Here is a 21,514-nt window from a genome sequence, read left to right as displayed (position 1 = left end):
TTAACAATTTAAGACAGGGAGTAAATGATAATTTCCCCCCCATGGAAAGTGTAATTTAGATAGTAAAGGCCAGATTACTAAAGGTATTTTGGCACCTAAATATGCTCGTAACTTCTTTTCAAAATCCCACTAGGCATCTAAGTGCCTAACTCTCACTGAAATGCCTGACTCCCATTGACTTCAATGGAAGTTGGGGCCTAGGCACTTTTAAAAATTCTACAAGGTTCCTATCTGCATCTTTAGGTGCCTAAATACCTTTAAAAATCTGGCTTTAAATCCCAATGACTTTCAATGAGATGTAGCCGCTTACGTGCCTAAATCAATTCTGAAAACAAGACTTAGGGCTTGTTACAACTTAAAACGCTACCCCACTGCAGCTGCACCGCAGTAACGCTTCAGTGAAGCTACTACCTATGCCGACAGGAGGACTTCCCCCATTGGCATAGGTATCGTACCTCCCCGAGAGGCGGTAGCAAGGTCTACAGGCAAATTCTCCTGTTGACATAGCGCTGTCTACACCATGGGCTAGGCTGGTTTAACTGCATCGCTCAGAGGTCTGGATTTTTCATACCCTTGAGCAACATAGTTATACCGATTTTATTTCCGGGCTTAGACCAGGCCTGAGGCTTCTAAGTCACTTAAGCACTTTTGAAAATTTTACCCAACAAAGTAACAACAGACACATTGGCATTTGGCTAGGTCACTGCAGTTAACACTTCCTATGCTCACAAACAGTGCCGTGGGATTTGAAATACCCCATAAGTAGCAAGGAACTTTGTTTTACATTTCTTCTGAAAGATGGCCGCCTAGCACAGACCTGGGTATTGTTTTAATTTTGACTCAGGGAAATCACCAACACTTCCTGCAGCACCTAGGTATTAAGAAGTTGCGCAGCCAGCTATTAACCCAGCCAATCCTGCTTAGTTGAGAACACAAAGTTAGCATAACCCAGGGGTCGGGAACGTTTGGCACACGGCTCGCCAGGGTAAGCACCCTGGTGGGCCGGGTCAGTTTATTTACCTGCTGATGCGGCAGGTTTGGCCGATCTCTGCCCCCACTGGCCGCGGTTCGCCGTCCTGGGCCAATGGGGGCGGCGAGAAGTGGCGCAGGCAAGCGATGTGCTGGCAGCGGCTTCCCGCCGCCCCCATTGGCGCAGGACGGCGAACCGCGTGCTTACCCTGGCGAGCCGCGTGCCAAACGTTGCCAACCCCTGGCATAACCCATGTTCTTAATTGATATCTACACATGATAATAAAGGTTTCAATAAACTAGCAAAATTGCTACAGTTGAAAACTAGGTTAACTGGCTACCATTATCTCATCTCTTTCACCATGACCACTCCTCAATCAATCAGCAGCATGAGATAATGGCGGAGATCTGATTTTCTTTAGCTGTTTGCTGCATGGCTCCTTGGAAGATTCTTGGGGTGATAAAGATTTATTTGCACTAACTTCCCATTATTTTAAGGCCTGGGTATTGGCACTATAAGGGCTTGTGCTCTACACACACCCACAGCTGCTATATTTTCCTGCAGTGATCTGATAAAATGTAATGATAGTTAACATGCTGCAAATAAGGAGAATGAACTCCAGTTTGAACTGTTTTGCACGGTTAGCACAAATTGGAATGAACATAGATTAAATCTTCCCCTAATTCACTGAGAAAAGAATCTGCCTTCTCTTTGATGCCAAAAAGCATTACAATGTAACAACATATCCATTTTTGAAAATACCCCCTGCTCCTCCTAATTCTTTCAATTTAGAAAGTATTTTATTCCTGAATTTCTTCTGCCTTCTTGCATTCTTTGGGTGTCTGTGAGTTCCAGATCCAGGGTGAGCCCGTCATCCCCCTGGCAGAGGGGCAGGCATACCAGTACTTGGGCACGCCGACAGGTTTCCATGTCCGGCAGACACCCAAGAACACCATCCAGGAGATCTTGCAGGATGCCGCCAAGATTGACGCCTCTCTGCTGGCACCATGGCAGAAGATAAACACCCTGAACACCTTCCTGATCCCACACATCTCGTTCACCCTAAGGGGATCCGCCGTGGCAAAGGTGCCCCTCAACAAGGCAGACAAGATCATCTGGCAGCTGGCGAAGAAGTGGCTGTTCCTTCCCCAGAGAGCCAGCAATGAGCTGGTCTACATTACCCACAGGCATGGCGGCGCGAACGTCCCCCGCATGGGTGATCTGTGCAACGTCACGGTAATCACCCACGCCTTCCGCCTGCTGACATGTCCCGATGCCACGGTAAGGAACATCGTGGCGAACGCCCGGCGTGATGCGACAGAGAAGCAGATCGGCAGAGCCCCTTCCAACCAAGACATCACCACCTTCCTGAGCGGCTCCCTGGATGGGGAAATTGGACGGGACAGGAGCGACATCACTTCACTGTGGTCCCGCACTCGCAACGCCACGCATCGCCTGGGGAAGCGCATTGGCTGAGTGCTGCGAGGAGCGCCAGGAGCTGGGAGTCCGGGTGCCACAGATCAGGTCCGATGACAACACCATCATCACCCCAAGTGCCAGGGGCTTGCTGGAGAGGACCCTGAAGGCTGCCATCCACTCGCTCTACGTGGAAACCCTGAAGCGTAAACCAGGGTAAAGCCTTTGAGTTGACCAGCAAGTGGGACGCCAGCAACCACTTCCTCGCCAGGAGCGGTTTCACTCATTTCACCGACTGGCAGTTCATCCACCGTGCCCGGCTCAACTGCGTCCTGCTCAACGGAGCTGTCCGCCACGGGAACCGAGACAGGAAATGTGGCTATTCCAACGAGACGCTGCCCCACGTCCTGTGCAGCTGCAAACCCCACTCCAGAGCCTGGCAGCTACGCCACAACGCCATCCAGAACCGCCTGGTGAAAACCATTGCACCACACCTGGGGGAGATCTCCGTGAACTGCGCCATCCCCGGTACCAACACCCAGCTACAACCTGATGTCGTCGTCACCGACGAGGCCCAGAAAAAGATCATCCTCGTCGACGTCACGATCTTCTTTGAGAACAGGACCCCGGTATTTTGTGAAGCCCGAGATCGTAAGCTGGAAAAGTACGCCCTCCTGGCCGACACTCTGAGAGTGAAGGGCTACGAGGTGCAGATGGACGTCCTGATCATCAGAGCCCTGGGCGCCTGGGACCCCTGCAACGAGCGTGTGCTGCGGACCTGCAGGATTTGTCAACGCTATGCATGGCTCATGCGGCGCCTCATGGTCTCAGACACCATCCGATGGTCCAGGGACATCTACATCAGGCACATCACTGGCCACTGACAGTACCAGGAGGCGTGAGCCAGAGTGACATCATTCTTCGACTACGAGAAAGGGACCAAGAGACTTTCTCCACTGGATCATATGAACTGGAACCATAAACTCCCTGAACATTAAATCTCACCAAATGAGAGTCAATCCATCCTCATCATCATATCCACTCATTATACTCCACACCCGAACATAGCCACTTTATGAACTTCTGTACTTTGCCCCATCAACCTTTTACCCCCAGTCGGGGATATTGCAGATTATGTATTCCTTATGCCACCCAATCTTAAACCAAATTTTGCACCCTCTATAATCTGTGTGTTATTCCCTGATAACCAGAAACTTCTATGCTTAAACTCTGTACCGTTCACTTTTTTTTAATCATCATCTTAATAAAATCTTTAAATCTGAAAAAATGCAGTATCCTCACCCACACGGCTTGCCAGCCAAGTAAAGAAGAATCTGGTATGGTTTACACACTTGTTTTGAGTTGCATCTGTTTATTATTTTAAGTCCAAATATATTTTATTACGAATTTAGGAATATAACTTTTTAAAAACTTATCTTTTCACTTATCCCAAGAAACCACATTCCTACACAATTTTTATGTGGTGTTCAATCATACGAAGTATCAAAGTGCTGTGGAGGGAGCGGTAGCATAGAGAATACTTTACAGAACTTTGTACAGTAATTCCCATAAGTGCAGAGAGGGGGAAAATAGCATACAAAGGATGAAGTCAAGGGAAGGGACTATGAAGGAGAGAAAAGGCCGATACGATATCGGTCTGTTTCTTGGTGCAAGAGAGTACTTTGGTCACAACATTCTGAATTCCCTGAAGGATTGAGGAAAATTGTAAAATAGACAATTGCAATAGGAGAGATTGTGATTAAAACATGGATAAAGGTTTCAGCAAAGGCAGGGTCAAAGTAAGGTCAAATACTGGCAATATTCTAGAGATTGCAGTAGGCAGAATTAAACATAAGGAAGACATCTGAAGAAGGAAAACATAGGTCTGAGGTCAAGAACGAGTCCAAGATTTTTGGCCTTGGGAGTAATGTGAATGTCTGACTTCAGGAGTGCGAGTCAGATATGACAAAGAAGTCTTTTTACCCAGGAGGACTTCAGGCTTGAAACACTCAGCATTTGGAAGTTATGGTGTAGCCAAGCATTGACAGAGTCAAGACAGCAGATAGACAGGTGACAGAAGGATCAGAGTCATTACTGCTCCCATTCCAAAGAGAAGTGACACAGATTGCTAAATTTTCCATAACGGCCCCAAATTAACCATTCCAACAGAAGAAGTCAAAGCCAGGACGTCTGCTTTTGCAACACTAACTCTATGACATCATTAAATGCCTGATACTAGGGTATTTTAGGACAAGGCAGCAAAACACTAAGGTGCTATGGTTAAAAGATGTAGAAACAACACCCAACTTTATGAATAGACAGTTAAGAACATAAGAATGGCCATACTGAGTCAGACAAATAGTCCATCTAGCCCAGTATCCTGTCTTCTGACAGTGGCTAGTGCCAGATCCTTCAGACGGAATGAACAGAACAGGGCAATTATCACGTGATCCATTCCAACATCCAGTCCCAGCTTCTGGCAGACAGATGTTTAGGGGCACCCAGAGCATGGGGTTGCATCCCTGACTATATTGGCTAATAACCATTGGTGGACCCATCCTCCCTGAACTTACCTAATTCTTTTTTGAACCCAGTTATACTTTTGGCCATCACAACACCATCTGAAAATGAGTTCCGCATATAAAGTGTGCATTGACAGTTGTTATAAATGATCTTGTGCAACTACAAAAAACAAACAAACAGAAAAAACCAATGATCTCAAAATTTGACCTCCAGTCTACCAATAAGTGTCTTACACATAAAGACACCACAATCACATTGTACTGTAATAAGAAAACTGATGGTCAATTTTCACAGATTAATTTAATATTATGCTGACACTAAGGTCATCTGAGTATTTTATACAAACAAAATATTGGTTTTAAGGGCTGTCTTCCTAATCCCGCTATGACTTTATTTTTGTGTATTAAAGGGCATTCATATTAGGCAGCTTATGTCTCTCTTCAATGTGCTGTTTCTTTAACTATGGGGAGCTGGCTTAGGGTATGTTTACACTGACGCTCAGAGAGTGCTTCCCAGCACAGATAGACAGACTCGTGCTAGCTCTTCTCGAGCTAGCTAAAAATACCCACTGACCAGCAGCTCAGGCTAGCTGAGTACAAAACTGCTCTGACCCCCCGATACACACCCAGGTGGCTAGACTGAGCCGGTGCTCAGGCTACACTGCTGTTTTTAGCATGCTCGCTAACACAAATCCATCTACCCAATCTGGGAAGAACGATCTCAGCTGCAGTGTAGACATACCTTTAGATTGAAGGAGACGAGGTAAAATTTATTTTTAGTTCTTATGTGTATATATGTATGTGTTATATATTAGGTTATATATATTAGGGCTGTCGATTAATCGCAGTTAACTCACGTGATTAACTCAAAAAATTAATCGCAGTTTTAATAACACTGTTAAACAATAGAATACCAATTAAAATTTATTAAATATTTTTGATGTTTTTCTACATTTTCAAATATATCAATTTCAATTATAACACAGAATACAAAGTGTACACTGAACTCTTTGTATTATTTTTATTACAAATATTTGCACTGTAAAAATGATAAACAAAAGAAATAGTATTTTTCAATTCACCTCATACAAGTACTGTAGTACGGTCTCTTTATCATGCAAGTGCAACTTACAAATATAGATTTTTTTGTTATATAACTGCACTCAAACACATAACAATGTGAAACGTTAGAGCCTACAAGTTCACTCAGTCCTATTTCTTGTTCAGCCAGTCGCTAAGAGAAACAAGTACATAGATTTATTTGTGTGTCTGTAGTAAAATAAAATTAAAAATCAATATACAGTCACTGTCTTCCACTGAGCTTAGAACTGCAACAGGATAATTACACAGAGACTCTGAAGCCACCACCAAAATTTTCTAAAGATACCTTCATGGATGAACAGTGAAAACACTGTGTTCTATATAAGGAAGGGAAGAGTAGTATTAGCAAAGAGCTCAAAAAGCTTTTTACTCCCTTTCAAGCTCTTGCTTCACTCACCTTCTGTTTGACTAGAGCTCCAATAGTGAAACGAACACTAGGGCAGTTGCCCCAGTCCCATAAAATACTTAGAACCAGCATCTGTTTTCCAATTGACCCCATCATCGTTAAACGTTCTGCAGCATCCAGTTACAACATATAACAACATTCCAAAAACAATCTAAGGCTTGGTCTACATACAGTTTTTGTACCAATATAATTATGTCAGGGTGTGGGATTTTTTTTATCAAAATAGGTATACCTGTACAACCGTTAGTGTGGATGCAATAATAGTAGTACGAAGGTACCTTATATCAGCATAGCTTGTTCTCCTTCCCATACTAAGAATAGCTATACTGGTAAAAAGCACCTTTATACCAATATAACTGTATTCGCACTAGTGGGAATGGTACCGCTTTGACTATACTAGTATAACTGAAGTGGTACAACTTTTGTGCATAGTAGACAAGACCTTACTGTAAGACTTTCTGAAGTGGCAAAAAAAGTTACTAAATGTACACATTAATGACATGAGAAGTGAAACATTTGCCTTCAATGATAAAAAAGCTTGTCAAAATTCTTCCCTCTCCCTGTATCTCCCTTGCCAAAATGTTCCACACAGAGTAGTTCTTCATGAATTTACTCTATCTCTAGGTATTAACTTGTGGTTCATACTTGTTGAAGTCATTTCTTATGAGATCTGTGTCCCAAAAGGCCTCTTTTGGGGAAGAGAAGGGGGGCGGGGGGGAGGAAGAGAGCTGATGCAGATAGTTGTGCTCATTTCAGATTAACTGCAATTGTTACAGACTTACCTGGAAGACTAATGTGTAATTCCACAATGTCATAATCTGCTAGAAAGATGTAGGATAATCTTGTCTAAGCAGATACTGGAGACAGTGCACGCAGGATGGAAAAACTTAAGAACATTTATACCTGGCATTGCACATTGACCCCATCAGTCCCCCCAAGACCTTCTAGCACACATCTCCTTCAACTGCTGGTGCCAAGAAGTTAAAAGGTCTGCAGGTATACTGTAATCAATTAAAAGCCAGGAAGCAGAGCACAAATGCTAATAGGTTTCTGGCTCAAAATGAATGAAATAAGTCTTATTTCAACAGATCTCCTCTAGTAAAGGTGACACAAATACAAGCATTTATTCCTAATAAAATAATTCTCCTGTGAGCTACAAAGTAGGCACTTCAGTGTGTGTCATACTAACATAAAGTAACACTGCCATGTGTACTGAGTACCTAAAAAATCCTTGCCCTTCTGCCAAAATCAAGGTCTATAAACAAAAATGTCAGAATATATGTTATATTAATGATGACGCAAGTGAATTGCAGAAGTAAAAGCAAATGCTTACCTTGGGCTGGGTCAGGTGGGCCAAACTCTAGAGAGTATCGGAGAATGAAGTTGTTGTTCCACACATACAGGTGGTTATCTCTTGGGTTGTAATCCACTGCTGCGATGTACTGGTACTGGTTGGGGAAGGGAATTTCTACATATTCTCCTCTGCTTAACCTGGTGTTGTAAATGTAATCAATTGCATTCTTGCCAGTTTCACTTTCGTTGTCTTGATACACTGATCGGACTACATAGAGGACTCCACATATCATAAAAGCATTGGATGCTGCCCGTTTGTCATATGTGGTTTCCCATGTTGCTTCAAAGCGAAGAGTATATGGATTCAATTGGCTAATAACTATCATTCCATTGTTTTGTTCCGTTGCATAAATTACCCATAAACCATTTTCATCAACTGCTAAATCAATATCAGTCTTTCCTCCCCATCTGTATGGAGAAGTGTCATGGTAGTTAGCATAATTGATAATGGCCTCTCCACTTTTAATTCTAGTCCTCAAGTCAAACTTTACAATGTTCCTGGTTCTTTCTTTGTTAAAAAATACAGCACCATCATAGACCACAAATCCAGTGCCATCCACTCTATTTGGAAGTTTGTAAGTTGTCTGTTGGCGTCCATTTTGGAAGTCCTCTAAAGAAGCATATTCTATCAAAGTATCAGTGCGATATGGAGTCCATGGCATGAAGTATATTTTATCTGCAGCCTGGAGAGGATCTTTGCACCAAGCACCTGCCTTTTGTTCAGCTTCATATAAAGACGGTGAGTCCACAATTGCTTTCAACGTCCCCGGGCAAACAAAAACTAACAGTCACAGAGAGAAGTAAGACAAGAATTATGTCAAATTAAAACATTCATGCAACCAAACAGACTAGGTAAGTCATAATGACTGTGTCAGGAAGAAAAGATTCATTTAATTTTATAATAATTGCAATTATCACTCTTTATCATCCACTTTTCTTAAAGTTACCATGTTCTTATTGTACCGGTATGTAAAGTGGATGGGAACTGTTTTCACTAGTACAGACCAAGGCTCAATAGCACACATGTACATCTAAAAATGTAGAGCTACTCTTGCAATTTCACTACTCTTAGACTTTAGTGAATACAGCATTTAGGCTCCAGAGCTTTTAACTGGTGTGTAGTAGTGCGGTAGGTCATTTCAGTAAAAAAATCACATCAAATTGTTTAGAACTTTAAGAAGTGGTGAGGCTGAAAAAGGAGGTGCCTCGATTAAAAATAAAGAAACAAAACAAATCATCAGGTATATAGAGAAAGCAATTAGGAGCAGAGAAAACAAAACACAACCAAAGCAATGAATGAAACAGACCAGGAAACCCTGTAACCAAGGCATGCTATGGAGTGGGTTCTGGAAGCCAGGCAAGATGACATTTTATTAACAGGAAAGTACCCAAGGATGAGAGAAAGAGAGGGAAAGAGAGAAAGCAAGGGAATCTCCCCTCCAGCCCCAAGTTTTTCAGACACTATATCCCACCACCTACTTTAAGCAACCAAGTCTCTTTACTGCAAACAGTCGACTTCTTTATGAGGTGTACTTATGAGATCCTGCTGATTATCATAATATCAGAGTGTTGTGGGTAGGGGAAGGGAGGAGGTTAACATCCATAAGGCACATAACAAGGAGCTGGGGTTTGGACTGTATACGTTATTTACCTTTTTGCTCCACTTCTATTTTAAGCATCGGAAGAAAAATAAAAAAGTGCAAGGAAAAAAGAAAGAAGATTAACATAAATTGACTATTAATCTAAGATTAAATTAGTAACAGATGCTAAATATAGGGAGAATAAGAACTGCACTATATAGGATAAAGAGAAACAGACAACAGGAAAACCTAGCAGGAGAAAGATTCTAAAGTTACATAAGTGAACATGGATCAATCATTTTAGTAGATTAAGGAGGCAACACCGATATGTTGGCATGTAGTTTCACTTAGTGAACCTGAATAAATAATGAATGACTTCACTAATGCATGATATACATACCCTTCCCATATGCAATGTATATTCCTATCAAGTTGTTTTTTTAAAATGAAATATTAATATATATTATACACAGGTAGGGATGTGTGGGCGTGTGTATGAGCGCATGTGTGGGCGCATGCTTATAATCCCTAGGTCAGTGTTCTGTTTTTCTTTCTTGTAAGTGAAGTGGCTCATTGCCTTTAGTTTTCCTTGGGGTTCCCCCTCCCTCCCCAGAATGTTAATCTTGAGAATACTGTAACTTCTCAGTCTAGAACTGCAAAATCAGAGTAAAAGGAACAAGCGAAAATATCTAGAAGGAAGAAGCAAAAGCACAGTAAGCAAGAAGAAAAGAGAAGAAAAAAATTAACATTTAGCTCATTCAGGCATTCTCCAGCATCATCGACTAAGCCCGAAACAGCAAGCTAGTATGTAAAGACAATCATACGAAGCATTGAAAACAAATACCATCTCCACCACCACACACACCATTAAAGGAAAGTGCTTCATAAAACAAACCTGATTAGCAGAGTTGTTACATTACTGAAGCAATTCTTTTCCAAAGAAGTTTAAAGGAATAGATTATGTAGTTACATGAAGGGTGTTACAACCAAATTCCAACCAGTAAATAGCCTCCCAATAATTACTAGCCATAAAAACCAGTTCACACTGTCAGTGGGACTTTTGAAGTATGTTCCTTCAGTTTCAATAAATGACCTGGACAATGCCAGTTGTACCACTCCTTTATAACAGTATCTGTTGATACCAAAGAAGCGTATGAAAACTACCTGTACAGCTATTACACCTTCAGTATTATGGTATTATCTAGGAAACATATTTCTTTCTTCCACAAAAGGTTGTGGATTTTTGGTTTCATTTAACAACATTACCTGTGTTATTATGTGAGAACAGCACTGACTGAACCCATCTAATATTTCTTCAGGGGACAATTTAGAAACTTTTTTTTGGTTAATGTTTTTGAAATGAATGGTATTTTTCCTAGCCTTGTTCATTTATATATCTTCAGATAACACACTTATTTTCCTGCTATTTGTAGTTATGGACTTATCAAAGTAAACAGAACAGAATTTCTAGGTTGCCACAATTCTGATAGTGACTTTCAGATGATTCCATCTGTGAACTATGATGCATAAGCTTATTCCTCAGCAAAGAGCAATATTGTACCTGCTTAGAATCAGTAATAGTAGGGCAGTTGTGAAAAGACACGGATAACAAAAATCATTAATGGCATGTCTGCTCTGAGTACATTTGTGTACAGCTGTACGCTTTTCAGGGACAGATGGGCTTACTGAAGTAAACAAACGCTTCAAAGTCCAATCAATAGAGAGAGAAAATAAAACACTTTTAAAATGTTTTCCATTGAATTCCTGAGTCCAAATAAGGCTTAAAATAAAATTTCATGCACAGATGTAGAAAGTAGTGCTTCTGATTTGCTTATTAATCCTACAAGGGCTGACTTCTGTTATTCAATCAAAGTATCAACATATATTGTGCAGCATAATTGAGAGAAATGTCAAGTAGGGCACTCTCAATTTCTCTGTAATTCAATCAATAACACTCTAATTTTAGGACAAAGCAATGCATATCAAATTTGTTTAGAATTCCATTTTAATGGCGATTCACCTGGGCATCCCAAAAGATCATTTTTATTGAAGAGGATTAGAAAAATATCAGCAATAGATATGAATTTTGAGAGGCAAACAAAATAAGTTTCTCATAAAGGATTTTGTTATGAGGACCATGAACACAGAACCCAGGGAGCTCTAGCAATATGCATGGTCAGCAAGGTAGCTATGTATTTATGAAGGCCAGCAAGACATGGAAAAGCTAGTATGCTACACACTATACAAGGGTGAGACATTAAATTCTATGTGTGAGAGAGAGCTATAACTTTTACCACAAAATCTCACAGTATCAACCATGTTTACTCTTTCATGGACAGAATGGAAGTAACCATGAGATTTCATAGCTTTTTAAAAAAAAAAAAAAAATCTTGTGATAATTAAAGATTTGGGGGGTGAAGGGATAGGGAAAAGAGACAGTTCAGAAAATTAGAACAGGAATAAGAACTTTTTTTGGTTTTAGGTTTGAAATGTAGGATCAGCAATCTCTTCCCTCACCTAGACCTCCAAAAGGCCTAGACGACCTTTCTGAAATCCTTACTAGGGGACCTAACATGAGTCCAACTCTTATGTTGGGCCAACTGCAATTTGCAAACCTTGGGATTTCAGGCATGCTACATGCCAGCACTGTGTTTTTAAGTGCCACAAAGGGCCCAGAGTACTGAAGATTCATATAGAGCAGTCACACACAGCCCAGTAGGGAGAGAACACTAGAACTGATAAATGCATTTTTGTTGGGAATCAGAGAGAAGTAGTTTTGGAAATATAGGGATAGATGTTGGGAAGTAGTAAGAGGGAAGAGAAAAAATGGGAAGGGATAGTGAGACATCACAAGGTTAGGATAAGCATTTGAATGGTAAAGCTTATCTGGACTGATTCAGCAAAGCTTCTGGGGGTTGCCAATAGGATAATTCCTGTGACAACGTTGTAACTACTCCTGGTGTCACCACTGGGCAAGCTGCAGTTACAACTTCCTAATCTTCACTTTGGAAAAAATATATATCTATATCTATATCCAGAGTCCAGAGTTACACTAACACAGAATAATTCACGGGGGGCGTCAATGGAATTAAACAAAGCAAACATTTTAAGGAATAGAACGGCTACAAGTTAGAGATCAGCGTAGGCTGCGTTGTGGCACTATACTTCTGATAACTGAAAAAGAAAAAGTCCCTGTAGATAGGAATACCCAATCAGAAGAATATCCACACGTCTCCCTAAAACAGCATAGAAAATTGTTTTAAAGTTTGATAATATTTGCATAATACTTTTCTCTATAGATTGGGCTACTGGAACTGGCTCCACGGAAAAATAACCTCTCGGCTTTTGATTGACCTCATGCTTTGGAATAAGATGCACTGCCCTTTTTCTAGGAATTTGGGAACAGAAATTGTGCTAAAGTAAAAGTGACTTTAATTAAACAAAATAATATTGGTTAGATCAGGATAAAACATAACTCCTCAAAAGTGGGACAAGAAGAAAGGTTACAACGGGTCACCAATATTACACACGGGAGGAACAGTACCAAGGAGTAGTGTATAAAGTAGGCGTCCAACCTACAAAAGGTATAGAAAAAAATCATAAAGCATCCATTTCACAACGACACAGCAATACACAGCAGGGATGAAAACAGGTGGTGATTTGTGTTTGGCCTTTAACGGATGCTGAATAAAGCTAATGTAGTGAAGCAATATAGAGCACTGTTTTGATTTAAGAAGTTTGCATTTCAAAATAATGTGCAAAAACCAATATGGACAGTTTTGACATGGCTTTACTTATGCCAGAACTCATTCCCTTGTGTTTCCAATGTGTATCTTCTGCTACTTGAGAGTTTTTTGCATCTGAGACAAGCTTTGTTTCCTGTCCAAATGAAAGTTTTGGTTTGAGATCAAGAACATTAACCTTAACAACTGGAACAATTTATGGATCAATCACTGTATTGCTAAACTTCACACTGTAAGCATGGCCATTTCTCTGCTTGATTAAAGGAAGAGGGAGAAGTCACTCCAAAAAGTGACCTTAAGAGGAAATGAAAACAGTAGGGAGTGTTGAATTAGTAGAACTTTTAAAAACTCAAACACTCTTCAGTTTAAAAAAACAATTTTAATTATAATTTTAAATACTACTGAATTCTGGCATTAGAAAGGACATTGTGCAAAACTGCTGTAGTGCCACGGACTACTGATTTTTCATTCTGAGTATTACATTTTAAAATATTCTTTTTGAAAGATTATTTCCAGTCATAAAACAGATTGTTTTATTTATGTTAAAGATGAATGTCTATTTCTTTTTCCTATGTGATACTAAGAGATATTTTATCAATTTAATGATAAATTATTAATTTTGAATTCATGTGCACGTGTGAATGTGCTCCTGAACCTGAAAGCACAAAGCTTTCTTTCAAAATTTAGTAATAATAACTGAGACACTTGCCTCTGATACCTCTGTAGTGGGTTCTGTCATGCACCCAAAGTAACCACACAGCAGGTAGCCTTTCAAGTTGATAATGATTAAAATTGAAGTCAATTCCTTCTTTAGAAAACTGTGAGCCAAACCAATTTGTCAGCAACTGGTACTGGGCAAAAGAACAAATTTCTATCTAGCCTACTGAATAGCTAATTCAAGTTTGTTTCTTGAAAAACAGTAGCCTTAAAAGCCAAACACTTAAGAACACAGACAGACACTTGGCCAGCATCACACTATGGCTTCCTTCCACACTTCGTGAAGCTAATTGGAGGCCCTAGTCTGTAAGTGCTCTGCATGCATAATGGTTCTGTAGGCCATAAACATATGCTTCTTTTGCATGTAATAGCGCTCCAGCATTAAGTGTGAAGGCTGGAGGAAGTGAACAAGAACAAAAAAAGTTTGTACTTACTGTAAGGAACACATTCATACTGAACTTCAAGATATTTGTACGTTCCAGGACAAGGATCAGGAAACACATCTGACCCAGTAACTACTATACACTGTGTTCGGTTGTTGCACCTGTAAGTGGAACAAGAAGTAAGCTAATTAATTTAAAACGAGATTTTAGTGTAATACAGAGCAGACTCCTTTCATACTTGGGCAATCCAATCAATAGGGAAACAGAAATAATTAATATCAGATCAGTTAACATCCATAAATAAAGTTTCAAGATAATATTTCAGTTCAAGCTTCATACCCTTAGATCTGGGAGTCAATGTTACTCCAAATATTAACTCCACCCCTTTGATTGAGGTAACTACCCCATTGGCTCCATACTGATACTCAATGAAGCACGTAATAAATCAATAGGGAGCACTGTTTTGATGTGAGATGTTTGCATATTAAAATAACATGAAATAATCAATATGAATAGTTTTGACGTTGCTTTGCTTATGCCAGAACCAATTCCCTTGCTCTTTAGATATGTACATGCTGCTGAATGTTTGTTTTCTGTACCGAAAGAGAGCTGTGATTTTGTTTTGAGGGGTTACTACAGATCAAGAACATGAACTTTCACACTCATGGAAGTTTAATGAACAATCAGTATATTACTAAACTTCCCATTGCAAACATGGCTATTTCTCTGTTGGATTATAGGAAGTAGGAGAAGTCACTGCAAAGAATGACCTGATAAGGATATTTTAAAATAACAGTTAAAACTGCTGAATCATCAGAGAGTTGTTTAAACTGAAATAACCTCCAAGAAAAAAAAAAGCTCTTTATTAAAACAGTTAACAGATCACTTTAGAAACCTACTGAATTGTGCCATTAGATAGAACTTTGCACAAAAGCTTTCGTGGTAGACAGGAACAACTGCTTTTTAAATTATTTTGTACAAAAAATAGTAATGGTTAAAACTGGCAACTGTTTTAGACTGTTGTTCAGATTTAAAAATATAGAAGAAACATTAGGTTGGCATTTGAAAGGCAACATCATCAGATAGATTCACCAGAGCTATGCGAAACTTAAGGTGTTTTTCTTTATTTTCTTAAGTGTCCTATGAAAAGAAACAGGAAAGTAAAAGGTCAGATAGTTTGGTGTCTAAAAAGAAAAGAGCTTGGCTCATCTTCTCATGGGTGAGTTTTGTTTGTTAGCAAACTGAATAAAGAACATAAGAAAGGCAATACTGGGTCAGACCAAAGATCCATCTAGTCCAGTATTCTGTCTACCGACAGTGGCCAGTGCCAGGTGCCCCAGAGGGAGTGAACCTAACAGGTAATGCTCAAGTGATCTCTCTCCTCCCATCCATCTCCACCTTCTGACAAACAGAGGCTAGGGACACCATTCCTTACCTATCCCGGCTAATAGCCATTAATGGACTTAACCTCCATGAATTTATATAGTTCTCTTTTAAATCCTGTTATAGCCCTAGCCTTCACAACCTCATCAGGCAAGGAGTTCCACATGTTGACTGTGTGCTGTGTGAAGCAGAACTTCCTTTTGTTTTAAACCTGCTGCCCATTAATTTCATTTGGTGGCCTCTAGTTCTTATGGGAACAAGAAAATAACTTTTCCTTATTCACTTTCTCCACACCACTCATGATTTTATATACCTCTATCATATCCCCCCTTAGTCTCCTCTTTTCCAAGCTGAAAAGTCCTAGCCTCTTTAATCTCTCCTCATATGGGACCCATTCCAAACCCCTAATAATTTTAGTTGCCCTTCTCTGAACCTTTTCTAATGTCAGTATATCTTTTTTTGAGATAAGGAGACCACATTTGTATGCAGTATTCAAGATGTGGGTGTACCGTGGATTTATATAAGGGCAATAAGATATTTTCCGTCTTATTCTCTATCCCTTTTTGAATGATTCCTAACATCCAGTTTGCTTTTTTGACTGCCGCTGCACACTCCATGGATGTCTTCAGAGAACTATCCACGATGAATCCAAGATCTCTTTCCTGATTAGTTGTAGCTAAATTAGCCCCCATCATATCGTATGTTATTTTTTCCAATGTGCATTACTTTACATTTATCCACATTAAATTTCATTTGCCAGTTTGTTGCCAGAAAGCCAGAACTTAAAATAATAGTCTAGCCTTTGACTCCAGCTGTATATCAACTTCTCTATTACTGTGAGTTCCCACACTCCTGAATACGAGGTTGCAAGCTAAGGTAATCCATCTTGTGTCAATGCTTTTCCACAGCTATCCACTACAAACAGGTGTGAGATCATTCTGTTCTTTAATTCATAATATCTCTAAATTGGTAAAGCAAGTATAACTTAAGAAATCATGGGAACATATTTTTCTTATTTGAGGACTATACCATTCAAATGGTAGTGCAGAACTGTGTGTGTCACAGTGAGCCATCTTCTTTCCTGGCCAAGTAAACCCAGAAGCCAGGACTCTACTAACTTCACTAGTGTGGCTTTTGAAGTAGTAGACAAGTACATTTTCCTCTGAACACCAGGAAGCTGGTGGTTGTGCACAGGATTGGGGGATGGCCAGGATTTCTTGCATGGTCTGTTGAACCATGAGAACACCACACGGAGCTATGTGGAGACCCCTGTTGCTTTTGTGCTGCCCTCCCTCCCCTGCCCCACACACCTGCCATGCTACTGAAGGCTGCCTGCCCAACCAACATGCATCCTGATTCTCTGAGTGAAAACCACAGAGCACTAGCTACAGCTGCTCAAAGGGGCAATGCAATATCTTTCACAAACTACAACATACATTGTGTGGAGAACATGTTACAAAGTGTGGCTTATCCCAACTCATACCCAATCCCTGTTGGTCGCTGAGCCACACATTGCTGAGGCTCTGTATAGAGAGCTACTGAGAGGAAATATACTCTTATGAATCAATGCTGGAGAACACACAGTGTAGGTGCCTTTGGCCCTCCATGCACTCTCCAAATTAGGGCCTTCCTGTTCTCTTATGCATTGTGTGAGGGACTGGGGAAGTAGAAAAAGGAATACCAAACGTACATAGTCACCACTCTAATTACTACTTCATCATTTTGAGATGCCATGAGAATCGAGTGTGTAATACACAGCCAAATTCTATTACACTATTAGCAGCTGTGCAACAAAGTCTCTCTGTCTTGCTCTCCTCTCCTTCACCTGCCATCCTGTTGAGAGAGAGAAACCCTATTCTGAAAGCTGCTAGCTCACAGTGTTTTCCAACCTCAAATAAATATGGAAATAAAGGTACTGCCAATTGGTAAAAATGTATTAGACACCATTAGAGAAGGAGTGTCATTAATAATTAACTTGAAGTACATTCATTGTAACCGATGTCGTCTTTTCTAACCAGTATAATGTTAGCTTGGTCCATCTATCCAAATCTATTTTAAAATTGTTCTAGCTATAGGCAAGTCATTAAATTTGTATAGTTTCCTGGAATGTGGGAGTATTTGAGTGTTCTGTGTCCACCTACATTTATAGTTCCCTTACATATTTTTCAGATGCTCATTTGTGAATTCTCTGATTTTTTATATATCCCAAAATTTTAATTTTTAAAAACACATTAGGACTTTATATTGGAAGGTCCCTTAAAAATTAACAGGCCTAAACAGTCTGAAATTTTTTTATATGGAGATATAACTATCTCAAAGAACTGGAAGGGACCCTGAAAGATCATTAAGTCCAGCCCCCTGCCTTCACTAGCAGGACCAACTACTGATTTTGCCCCAGATTCCTAAGTGGCTCCCTCAAGGATTGAACTCATAACCCTGGGTTTAGCAAGCCAATGCTCAAACCACTGAGCTATCCTTCCCCCCCTCTTGGTCTGCACTACCAACTTACATGAATTTTCCAAACCCCTGAGTGACAGTTATATGGACCGAACCCCCAGTGCTATGTTGACAGGAGGGATTCTCCCTTCAACACAGCTACCACCTCTCGAGGAGGCGAAGGCTCTACACCGAAGTTCTCCCATCAGCTTAGGTAGCATCACCACTCAGTGCTGCCGCTGCAGCACTATAAGTGTAGACAAGCCCTCAGTGTAGCATCATCTGAGCACAAAGACTAATTTCTGCTAACCACCACTTTTGTATGCAGTTCCCGCTTTTTTAATCTTTGTTAAATACACCACAATGAAAACAAAGAGGGGAGATACTATGCATCCTTAAGACTCTTAAGAGTCTGATTCCTAGGCTGCATGACTCACCTGCAACTTCCACTGACTTCCTAAGGAGCTGGAGTTCACTGTTATTTTATTATTTCATTTTATTAACTTGTACAAGAATAAGTAAGATGTTATATCAGGAATTAAGGATGGCGCTCTTTAATTATTTTCTAGTTTGCTGAGAAAAGCATTTAAAAGAAAAACACTTGTAATGAATCCCACTCCTTCCTGAACATTTCAGGTTTTTTCCAGTGAACAGGAATAACACCCTTTTAAATTTTCAACATAAAAATGTATATAAAATATTAATAATTACCAAGAAAAATTAATTTTAGCCTCCAGAGACTGTCACTCTAAATAATTAAGGATTAACAGTAACCTTTAAGGCACCCACAATATTTACAAAGACTTATGATACAATGAATTTGTCACTTAAAAGCAAATAAACCTGATTTGTGCAAGACTTTATATAAATGCAGTGATAACTGATTTGTAAAGACTAGTATATGAATTAAATTAGAAACCCTAGTTAAGCAGAGATTAACTGCAACGCTGAAGGAATGACTACCTAGCCCGTTATGTTAACAAAGGAAAGAATTTTCCAGGAGGAAATGTAAGTAGTACGCTAGCCTGCTGGAATATAATGTTAAGGTGTAATTGTGTACTCTACCACTGCTTTTTCACTATCATTTTAGTATGAATGAAAAGGTTAAATTTTCATAATGCAGAGATGTCACTTATGGTAATCTGAAATCAAACACAGAGTTAAATTAACAGTTACAGAACAATGTTGAACTCCATTCACCTCAGGAGGATGATTGTACAAATGTAGGAATGGCTCCTTCACACATCAGATGAAAATGAGAGAAAATGGTAAATGAAACAAGTAGCAGTATGGCTGCAGCAAGTATTTTTACCCACCACAAATCTCTTCCTGTACTATATGTTACCTTCATGTGTTCAGCTTTAAAGACAGCCGTACTTTCCATGCTAATTTGTTTGCATTTAAACTCTAATCTTGACTTGTACAATTCCCAACAAATTGCTTCTGCTCTTCTTTTGATTATCTTATGCTCATTATTATACTTTACCAAGTGCAAAGTATGGAGATGAGATTCCTTGTGTAATGTATTGTGTGAGGTGTTTTAATCAATAGTCTTATTCTGCTGATTAAGCAGGGGCTTCTGTTTTGGCAAGATAACATTAGTTTCTTCTGTCATGCTCCAAAAGCCATTGGGAATCTTCAGCAGATCATTAGATATGCTACAATAAAGCTTTCGTACATTCTCTTTTCTTCCTTAAATTACTTCTTCACTGTCCTATCATTCCCCGTCACTGTTGGCATTGCATTATTATTACAGTTCCCCTGAAACATGCACTAGAGCTATGTCTCCAGGCCATAGAATGCCATTTTCAATTGAGGCTTCTGCTTGAAAATATAAATTAAGAAAATTTCATTATCTTCTGCCAGGGGCCATTATTCACTACTGTTCTAAGGAAGATTAAAAATGCAAAATCTGCGGACTTGAACAAATACTCCAGCATTAAAACGAAAAGCGCGGTATATCATGGCAGAACTGGAAAACTAAAGTAGTACTGAAATTTGGAAAGTCATACACTGGCATGACTTTAACATTAGATGGCTCACACAGCTTGAATAAGGGGAGGTCGTATTTAAATATAATCTATAAAGTTCCTTTTAGCGGACATAGGAAATAATTCCCATTTATTAACTTCTCTTTCTAAAGCTTTGTGTTTTGAGCATATAATCTAACAAGTATAATAATGTACCATAAAAAAATCAATGGCATGTCAAAGAGGACAAAAGTTCAGGTCAAAACTCTGAGGTTATCAGAATATTTTTGTCCATGTATTCTTAATTCTGGATATTTTTGTGAATGCAACTTTTCATGAAGTAAATATGTAATACTGAGCAGTCATCATCAGTACACAGAAGACACAAGCATACAAAACAGTTAACTGACAAACAGATAAAGGAATAAAACTATTTTTAAAATGTTTTTGAAACTGAAAATCAGATTTCTTTGTGCCTTGCTCTGATGACAAATTGATTAAATAATTTATAGGGCTCTATCTTGCATGGTAATATGGTCCTGCATACTGCCTACAGCAGCCTGTTTTCATCCACTTGAGGGATGAAAGCAGACTGAGTTGAGTTGAGTGAGTAGCTGCTTCTCATGCTGTTCCTGCTCATTTCCCCACCCCTTGTGCCTCAGGTAATGAAGACTGGATGGGGTTGATGGATGTGTTATGGCCAAAGCAGATATATATCCCACATGTTGCAGTGCAACAACATCCTTTTAAATAGAAAAAATAGTGCAGACCCAGAGCCTAGCTTTAGAGATACTCCTGATGGGCCTGCAATTGAGATATCCAATGCACTTGCATTTTCACATGCACAATGGTCGTGCTAACTTTCCCAATATTAATATGTAAATTACATGTATGTACACAATGTTTTTGAAAAAATTCAAATTCAAATATTAGCATTAGCATTACTTTACATGGGAAGACGCATGACTAATACTTTGAGAATCTGACTCAAGTCAGCAACTTCCAAATTCTAATTCCAGCTCTGACAACGACTGCTTTTGTGTCTTCAACAGGTCACTTATCCACACTGCTTTAGTATCCTCAGCTGTAAAATGGGAATATCAATTTAAATAAGTTGTCAGGGATGTGGGGATAACAGAAATTAATTAAAGCACTGATACTGCAAAAACTTATGCACATGATTAACTTTACACACTAGAAGAAGTCCCATTGCAGTCAAGGCTCTATATGCAGTCACTGGGACGACTCTCGTGAGTAAAGTTATGGAGGAAGATAAGTCTTTGCAGGACTGCCAAACATCTCTGAAGATGTCAAGCACAATTTAAGTGCTAGTTTTTTTCTAATTTAGCCGTAGAAAGTTACATAGACAACACAAAGTAGCAAGAACATTATATTCCTGGGATCCAACGTTTTAAAAATACATATACTTTACTACATGCTATGACTAATACTTTACTACATGCTAGATATGATACCTAAACAGTTGATAAACTGAGCTTATCCTAATCCCAAAAGAGAAATTGTCAAGAAAGAA

The 21,514-nt window shown here is 39.6% G+C and overlaps 1 protein-coding gene across 38 annotated transcripts in view; it reads right to left on the bottom strand.

The window, feature by feature from the left end:
* The window catches only part of ADGRL2 (adhesion G protein-coupled receptor L2), a 470,630-nt gene that overhangs the window by 48,035 nt on the left and 401,081 nt on the right, over positions 1–21,514 (bottom strand). For all 38 annotated transcript variants that reach the window (XR_010589665.1, XR_010589664.1, XM_065554079.1 and 35 more), the window contains 2 exons: positions 14,243–14,352; positions 7,749–8,549 (listed from right to left, as the gene is read on the bottom strand). Coding sequence is in view for 36 of the 38 variants with exons in the window: in XM_065554079.1 (XP_065410151.1) it covers positions 7,749–8,549; positions 14,243–14,352 (911 nt within the window). In the remaining 2 variants the exon portion in view is untranslated. The remainder of the gene's footprint in view (positions 1–7,748; positions 8,550–14,242; positions 14,353–21,514) is intronic.

This window comes from Chrysemys picta, chromosome 8 (genome assembly GCF_011386835.1).
Source record: "Chrysemys picta bellii isolate R12L10 chromosome 8, ASM1138683v2, whole genome shotgun sequence".
NCBI classification, from domain to species: Eukaryota; Metazoa; Chordata; order Testudines; family Emydidae; genus Chrysemys; species Chrysemys picta.
The sequence above is the reverse complement of the archived record's forward strand: the minus strand, read 5'-3'. Positions and strand labels throughout refer to the sequence as shown.